This window comes from Camellia sinensis, chromosome 3, assembly GCF_055761805.1.
Source record: "Camellia sinensis isolate YWXY chromosome 3, ASM5576180v1, whole genome shotgun sequence".
In the NCBI taxonomy this organism is placed as follows: Eukaryota; Viridiplantae; Streptophyta; class Magnoliopsida; order Ericales; family Theaceae; genus Camellia; species Camellia sinensis.
The window spans coordinates 19,994,590-20,003,937 of NC_138963.1; the positions used below are offsets into that span (position 1 = coordinate 19,994,590).

The window sequence follows — 9,348 nt, forward strand, 5'->3', positions numbered from 1 at the left end:
ATTACATTGAAGTGTTACATTGGAATATTACGTTTGGAAAAAATACACTAAATGATTTATTTAAAGTGTTACGTATAATAATTTTAGCATTATAAAAAAATCACATTTGTTTCTTAATACATAATATGTGCGTTTATACTTGACCATTTATATAATTTACACTAAAATAGAAAATTTAGGTCAAAAAAAAAAAAAAAAAAAAAACAGAAAAAGAAAGAAAGGAGGTCATGAAATCGCTATTTAAAATTCATTGATGTTTCACCCTCAAAAATTTAAAAAGGGGAAATGTAATTTTAAATTTTAAGAATGCATTTATAAAAAAATAAAAAATAAAAAATCATGGGCTTGTCTTCTACTACCCGTAATTATCGTTCATTTCCGATGTACCAAAAAAAAAATTATCGTTAAATATCTGTAATAACACAATAAAGTGGGTTTTGAGAGTACTCTTCCACGCAATGGGGCCACCACTCACGGCCTCTACTCCGCCTTCCTCCTCCGTCTGGACCACTTTCACTCTCTCTCTCTCTCTCTCTCTCTCTACATTTGGCCCCAAATTGGTTCTTCGGAGCAACTTTTCGATTTTTGTTCACTGGCCTTTCCTAATTCTCCTTTAAATTTAGCTTAATTATCCAATTTGTCGTCATTTTTAGGAATTGATCGATATATATAAAGAGAGAGCTACGATTATAGTATGGCTATGGAGGAAGAGAGCGCAGAGCAGCTGTTGAAGAAGCTGATCGACATTGTCAACGAGATCTCTTCCATCTCCGGCTTCAGGTGTGTGGTTAGGAGGCAATGTCGCGATCTTTCGAGGCGGTTGAAGCTCTTGATGCCCTTATTCGAGGAGATCAGAGACCAAATCTCCCAAGAGACTCTGAACGATTTGATTTCGTTGAAAGAAGCTCTCGAATCGGCTAAAGAATTGCTCGGAATCTGCAGCCGCGGCAGCAACATCTTGCTGGTTCGCAATTTTATGCTTCAATTGTTTATTGTTCAATTGCAACTGAATATGGAATTATGTGGTTTTTTTTTTGTTGTTTTTGTTTTTGTGTGTGATCAATTTGTGTTTAACGAGGGACTTGGCATGAATAATGGGTTTCATTTAATTGGGAAGTGAATAATCAAATCCCAAGAAGGGGTTTTGAGAGGGGTGAGCATATATATATATATGTATATATAGTTTAAATAACCCGGAGTCTGGGTCAGCTGACACACACTTCGAGTAATACCGGTCCTGAAGTTAACTGCCGGCAAACCAAGAGGTGAGGCATAGTTGTTACACATATTTCTGAAACCTAGCTTTGTGCTTGTTGCCACACCTAAAACAATTACTTTAAATGCGAGGATACTAAACTTTTAACCAAACAAATGACCAAATGTGTGTGTGGGTCCGCAATTATGTGGACCCTACACTCATATGAGACAATTAGTCATTTGTTTGGTAGAAAATTTGGGACTTAGCGCATTTTCCTGACTTTAATTCTCAAACTTTGGGCTTTGGAGTCTACTTGCTTACTGGAATCTATTTACTTTGCTAAGAGTAACTTCAATGGTTGGACAGGGAGAGAGCTAGTTATTGCTATAATTTCTTGGCTATAATTTTGCTAGGGCTGCAATCGAAACCAGCTGAGCCGAGCTTTAGTATGTTTGAACTTATTTATTAAGATTTTAATAAGTTCGAGCTCGAGCTCAATAAAAATTTAATGAACTGGACTTGAGCCGAGTTGGCCTAGGCTTGACTCGAGTTCGAGTCTGTTTACAAACTTTAGCAAGCAAAAAAATTTATAAATTCATACTTGCGTATAAGACTAAAGTTATAATTAGAATTTTAATTATATAATTATATATACAAAATATATAAATATACTAAAAACAAGTTAATATTTGATCACCTACTACCACTTTTATATAAATGTACAGTTAACTATTATTTACATTTATATTTTTTAAATATATAAATAACATATATTTTTATATTATTTAATATATAAATAATAAATGTTGAACGAGTCAGCTAACGAGCTGAGTTTTAGTATGTTTGGACTTGTTTATTAAAAATTTAATGAGCTCGAGTTTGAATGCAAAAAAATGTAATAAACCGAGTTCGAACGAGTTTTTACCGAGCCGAGTTTGAGTCTGTTCACGAACGGTTTTGTTCATTTGTAGCCCTAAATTTAGCAATGAATGTGTTAAAATGTTTGATTTTAGCAATCTTGCTCCAATGGTATAATGTAAAAATTTTCAACTTTTCTCATTAAATCAAAACGCTACATGTGGGTCCCTAGAGGAGAGATATAGACACAGTTTTTAGCTTTAGGTAAACCTTGTGCTATATTTAACACAATGTTTACCTATAGGTAATATATAGCAAGCCAAGTTACTTACTATTGGAGTGGGAATTTGGAAGCTTCAAGGCAAAATATAACAATAGCATGCCATAGAGTACGCCCATTGGAGATGCTTAGTGCTATTCTATTGCTAGTTGAAAACCAATGCTTGCTTACTATAATCTTGCGTTTAGCCATCATGTTTGAAAACAAATGCTTGCTGAATTTTGTGCAGTAATCTCTTACATTTAGCTATTTTTCTAAGCTTGCAAAACTAGTATGCCTTTACGTGTGACTGAACTTGAATGCGCTTTTGCGTGTTTCCCGTTTTTCATTTTGTTCAGTGAATAGGAACTAACATATGTGGAACCAGCATTGAATGGAGAATTTAACTGATAAGCTTTAAACAGGAAAAACTTGGGCCAATCAGGGGAATAACACCAAACAAAGGAGAAAATTTGAATCATAAAGATATATATAGTTTTCAACCAGCCAAATTTATGAATTTTTTGTTGCATATGAAACTACCTTAATCAACTACAACATTTTGACTTTGAAAGACACCAATTTTGCTAAGCAGATTTGGTGTCCAACATTTTGCCATAACTATCAAATCAAAGCTCTCTCTTTCAATTCCAAAAGTGGTGTCATTTGTCTTATGTAATGCTTTTCAAATGCAAGTTCATTTGTATGTTTCTTTCTGCTGTTTTTTTTAGCGGATCAAGGACTTATTTTTTATTTTTAGAAAAAAGAGCAAGGAATGGAATGAGATATGCTGGTTCATTCAAAATATCAGTCTCGTTCTTCCTCTAAACTGATGTCATTCCTTTATTTTCTGTGGGTGTTAAAAGCAGCCAAAAGTTTCATAACCAAAATTGAGAGTGAGAGCAACTTACCCAAATCAAACCAAACCAAACCAAACCAAACCAAACCAAGTCTTGTGTCCTGACCCAATCAGTTAGGGTCGGCCACACAAATCACTTTTTTCCATTCCACTTAGCCAAGGGCTCACACTGGCAGAGCTAATAAGAGTGACTGGAATAACTGAAGGTAAAAAAATGAGGATGAGTAGTGGCCCTGCTTGTTTTTTAAGGTACATCAGAATTTAGTGGCCCTGCTTGTTTTTTAAGGTACATCAGAATCTAGTGGCCCTGCACTACCTTACTGTGTTTAATACCCGTGTCACATGGATTCTTTATTTCTCCCAAAGTATGGGTAAGTGTGTAAAATAAGTACTTGACATCTGTAAACAATTTAGACACTTTGATATTCAAATTTTTTACGTTGGTTGAAGTAGATACTCGCATTTGCTAATAAAAAAACATTTCTAGCCTCTCACATGGATGATAAATAATTTTTTTTCCTAATTTTATTTAATTTCAAGTACATTTATACATACTTTACATCTAATCTAAGAAAATTATACAATTTCTAATATATATAAATATCCATGGCACGTCCCCTTACCAATATCCAGCTTTTGAATACATATCCTAATATGGTTTTACGCTTGGATACACTCACACCCAATACTTGTACTTGAGTTCATGTAACATAGTTTAAACCCTGTTTGATTTTGCATATGGTTTTGTTGGGAAACATCTCTCTGCACATTAATGCATACAGGTGAATTTGCATGAATGCTGGAATAAAGACCACCGGTTCTACATATTACAAGTTTTGTCCTGGTCTTATGTTGTGGCAATTTTGGAGCCAACTTCTTTTTATGTTCTTTCAGGTATTGCAATCAGAGAAAATAAGGAGTAAATTCAAAGAACTGGCTGTTCAATTTGAACAAGCTCTAAGATTTGTTTCCTATGACAAGCTTGACATTCCAGATGAACTTAAGGAACAGGTGATCATCCATTATGGAAGTTTGTGTTTTGTGAATTTGTAATACTTATGACGGACCCCACAACCTAGATTTCCATCAGTATATGAGCTTGTTTTATTTTTATTTTTTTTATTTCCTTTACTAGACTCGGACCTAAGACTTATCCAACCCAATCCCATGCTTTCATTACCCTTCGCTGACGCCCTGGGGCAACCATATGCAACTTACATATGCCGCAAAAAATTAGAAATAGTCTCATCTTTGACTTTTTATATGTTGGCAAACCCCACAAAAAACTAGTTTTAATTATTCTATTTGTTTGCTATGAAGGACTAGAAGAATTTTTGGATTCCTATTTTTTACCTGCCCCATCCTCTCCCCTTGAGCAAGGAATCTGTGGGGACCTAGAAAATTATCTTCCTGTGTATTTTTGATTCATTCTCTTTCTTTCTTTTTAGTCGTTCACTTTTCTTGTTGTTACCAGGTTGAACTTGTTCATTCTCAATTTGCAAAAGCCAAAGAAAGAATTGAAGAGCCTGATTTGCAGCTGTATGAGCATCTGTTCTCCATTTACAACCAGAGCAGTGATGCGGATATTGAACCAGGTCTCACAAGGACATTGTGTGAAAAGCTAGAACTAATGACCATTGAACAACTTAAAGAAGAATCACTTGCTTTAGATGAGATGGTTATGTCCTGTGGTTGGGATGTGGTTCAAACCAGAGAGAAGATGTTGATGGTAATGAAAAAATTTGAAGACTGCGTGAGGGCCGAACATCCCAACATCAGTATTCCTGTGTGTGAGAATTGGTCTGGTAGTGATCAAACACACACCATCCAAAGCCCCAAATCGCCATTTGTGCCAGATGATTTCCGTTGCCCAATATCACTAGAATTAATGAAAGATCCTGTCATTATATGCACAGGGCAGGTACGTGCGTCTATTACTTAAAACAAGCCAAAGCTTTTTTTACTTTTATTTGCAAGTTTTCATTGGATTAATCATTAAGGTTTCCCCCCCTTATATACTAGTATATTTACAATAGGTATGAGGGGCTGTATGTTGGTTAGGCCCTACCCAGAAAATTTATGACGTAATACTTAAACCTAGTGTATGCTCATATCTGGCACCTTTGCCTTCCTTTTAAGAGATTTTTATTCGGCGAATGTCTCCAAAAGAGCGAATTTTTGTTCCGACAAATTCCTTACAAGTCCTCTTTCGTTTGGTAGACCTATGAACGAGCTTGTATAAAGAAATGGCTTGAAGCAGGACATGGAACTTGTCCAAAAACGCAGCAGAAACTTTTTAGCACCACCCTCACACACAACTATGTGTTATCTAGCATAATAACTCGTTGGTGTGAAGACAATGGGGTGGAACCACCCACAAGATTGGGCAATTCTCGGCTAGGTAAGACCTCTGCCTGCTCCATTGAAGGTGTGGACATTGATGCTCTCTTAAGCAAGCTCACATCTGGCAACATTGAAGACCAGAGGGCTGCTGCAGGTTTGCATTATGATAAAGATCTCTTTATGCTGAAAATATCATAGATTGAAATAAAGAATCTTCTATAGAGCATCAAAAGAGTATTTTTGTGTTTGATTTTTAGAATATGAGCAAAGTTAAATTCTGAAAGTAACCAATATTTTTTTTTGGCTTTCTTTTCCACTAGACAAAGTTTAACAATTAATTTAAAAAAAAAAAAAATTTTGTTGCTTTTTTGAAGATGTTTATACAGTTTTACTTCATCTGATACAAATAGATGGAAATTTGTATTGGAAATTTTCTGTATATTGGAAATTTTGCATTCGTAGGATTTTCCAAAGCAGAGATTTCTCAGGTTCTTGGTGGAACCTCATAAAATTCTGAACCATGTGAATTAATTCATTGTAGGTGAGCTGCGCCTTCTAGCCAAGAACAATGGCAATAATCGCATGTTCATAGCCCAGGCTGGTGCAATCCCCCTCCTTGTTGGCCTCCTCTCCACGCCCGACACTACCACCCAAGAACATGTCATTACCTCTCTCCTCAACTTGTCTATTTGTGAGGATAACAAAAGAGGCATCGTATCTTCTGAGGCTGTTCCTGGAATCCTTCATGTCCTGAAACACGGTAGTATGGAAGCACGAGAAAATGCGGCAGCCACTATATTCAGCTTGACAGTATTGGATGAATTCAAGGTGACAATTGGCTCTTCGGGAGCAATCCCAACATTAGTAACATTGCTGAAAGAAGGTAGTCCGAGAGGGAAGAAGGATGCAGCAGCGGCGCTTTTTAACTTGTGCATATTCCAAGGGAACAAAGTACGGGCGATAAGGGCTGGTTTAGTACCGTTGCTCATGACACTGCTGATCGAACCTGGTAGTGAAATGGTGGAAGAGGCATTGGCGATCGTTGCGATGCTAGCTAGCCATTCTGAGGGGAAAGGAGCGATTGGAAGTTTCAAGGCCGTGCCGCTTTTTGTGGATCTGGTTCGAAATGGATCTCCGAAGAGCAAAGAGAATGCTACGGCAGTGCTGGTGCATCTTTGTGCCGGTGATCAACAGTACCTTTCAGAGGCTCGAACCCTTGGCGTGGTTGATCCGCTGCTGGACTTGGCAGAGAACGGCACGGATAGGTGTAAGCGGAAGGCTGCACAGTTGCTCCAGCTTCTATTGGACCCCACGGAGCCTGTTGGTGAAGCTCAGGTGCAAACTGGTGGACCGTCTGATACCCAAACTCGGTCCATACTGTTGCCAGTAACAGCCGGTGTTGATGATAGCTAAGGACCTGTTTGGCTTCTCATGGGTTTTGTTCGATTAGCCTTTTGGGAAGCGACTATTGTTTGGTATATACATATATATATATATATATATATAGTCTAGTATGAATCTATTTTGTGGGATTTGTAGAGGGAGAAATAGAAAAGAGTTGTTTGAAGAGAGGAAGAAAATTATTGAAACAGAGTGGTCATTTTGTGCTGGCCCTCAATTTTTATTGGCAATATATATATATATATATATATAGATATATATATAGTTGTGAAGGAATCAGAATATGATGTTATAAAGAAGGAAAGTAATTGGGAATATAATTCTTGCCACAGACCATTTACTCTTGGGTGTTCATCTCTCAATTGTTTGTCAATTTGTTCCAGGGTTTAGCTTGTAATAAGAAATGGAGGAACTAGGTTATTTTCATTTTTCTTCTCCCTTTCAATCTGTAGGGATTACTTCAAAATGGATTTTGAATTATGAAAGAAAATGTAAATGTAGGTAAAGAGTCAAACTCCGACCTCAGCAAAATACACGAGATTACATGAAATTTTGATTTTTGGTTAGTTTTTGGTAACGTATGTTATGATTTTTTACATCAATACAGATTGAATCGATCAAAATATTATATTTAAATGATTTTTTATATTTTATTTCTTTAAGTATCAGAAGATAAGTAATTAATGTATCACATTTCGTAATAAAAATTAAGAAGGAAAACATTTATAGAATAATTTGTAGCATTTTTTTTATTTGCTCCTGACACCAAATTGTACAAGTCTTGTAAAATTGTTAGTCTTGCATGAATTCCCTTTACACTAAACTGAAAATTAACAAAAATCAAACCGCAATTTTGAAAATGAGATTTTTGTTCCCTTTGGGGGTGTTTGGCTATTTTAGCCTCAAATGGAAAAATAGCCAAAAAGCCACACTTATCATTAATTTTCAAAAAAATAAAAAAAGTTAACTTTTGACCGGCTGTTGCAGCAGCGCAGCCTACACTGCCACCAACAGTGTAGGCTACAAGTTTGTTAAATTACAATATTACTCCTATATATCAATTTTGGAAAAAATAAAATCAAGGGTAAATTTGTCATTTCAATTTAAATATCATTTGAAATATATTTTTCAATACAACAATCAATTCAAAAATTTAACCAAACTTTCAAAACACACAAATTAAAATAACTTACTAAAAGAGTCAAAAAGTTAAAAAACTTATTAAAATAGTCACTTTCCAAACGAGACCAAAATTTGATGCCTTCAACTATAAGAACGAATATTTTTATTAAAAATAAAATAAAATTGAGACTGTATATAATATAATAAACTACGTGACCTAGTTATTAAGGATTGAGCTATCTCTGTAACAAGAAACCAACTTGGTTAAGTAAATGTCCTAATCAACAAAAGTGGATGATTGCCTTTAATTTAGAGTGAGAAAAGACAAAACCTAAGACCAATTATAGCAGTGGAATTATTATTCTGATTATAATGTATATGGTGCTAATCAACATCAATTACAAAAGTCACTTTGCCACTACAGTTGACAGAGTGACCCCTCCAATTTGCCAATGTGGTGTTTGGCAGGTGATTTTAGAACTAAAATAGTTATAAAAAATAAAATAAATTATTTTAGTTATAATAAATAAAATATTACATTCAATTTATAATCATTACATTTTTTTCTTATAAAAAAAAGTTAAAAAAGTTAAAAAGTCAAAAAATCCTTTCCAAATTACGCTTTTTAGTCCAAATTAAAATAACTAAAAAAACAAATCCACTTCTCAAACAGAGGCTAAAAATATTATCACGGTTGGTCAAGCACAAGAAGAAGATATTCTAAATTTTATTTTATTTTTATTATTTATTTTACTCAATCGAATAAACAATTTTAAAAATTAAAAAATTTAGGTAATTTTAAAAAAGGTCCGCTACAAATAAAATAAGTCAAAATTTTAATATGAAAAATTGCAAAAACTAGCCTCTTTTTTTTTATTTTTATTTTCTGGACTTTTTTCAAAAATAAATTCTTTTTTTTTTTATTTATTTTTTATTTTTTTTCTTCTAATTTTAGAATCATCTATTTAACATATTAAAAAAATTCTCTAAAAATGAATAGTTCATAATCTATTTTTCATTAGTTTTTTGCTGGTCGAATGTATGAAACACTGATATTGCCATATTTTTTCTACTAAAATATCCACCAACTATATTAGTACCGGTCATTTTAACTTTTACTAAAAATGAAGTTAGTATAATTATGTAAAAAATGTGAAACTAATTATATTTTTTCATATCTTAAAAGAGGCGAGTGTAATTTATGCTATTTGTTCACTACAACAAAATGCACATTTGGCGACTAAATTTTTAGTTGCCAAAAATTTTGTCCGACTAAATATTTTGGTCGCCGGATTGGTCGTGGGAAGC

General features: G+C 34.3%; 1 protein-coding gene across 2 annotated transcripts; it reads left to right on the forward strand.

Annotated features, from left to right (window-relative positions):
• Positions 1 to 305: 305 nt before the first annotated feature.
• LOC114295818 (U-box domain-containing protein 13) lies at positions 306 to 7,258 on the forward strand. 2 transcript variants are annotated; one of them, XM_028240111.2, is made up of 5 exons: positions 306 to 964; positions 4,069 to 4,185; positions 4,649 to 5,095; positions 5,395 to 5,671; positions 6,059 to 7,258. In XM_028240111.2, exons 1-5 carry the CDS (start codon positions 695 to 697, stop codon positions 6,928 to 6,930), a joined length of 1,983 nt encoding a protein of 660 aa, XP_028095912.1. In that variant the 5' UTR covers positions 306 to 694; the 3' UTR covers positions 6,931 to 7,258. The 2 variants fall into 2 exon arrangements, with proteins under 2 accessions (XP_028095912.1, XP_028095913.1); XM_028240112.2 differs by having other exon boundaries at positions 5,395 to 5,575.
• Positions 7,259 to 9,348: the final 2,090 nt, after the last annotated feature.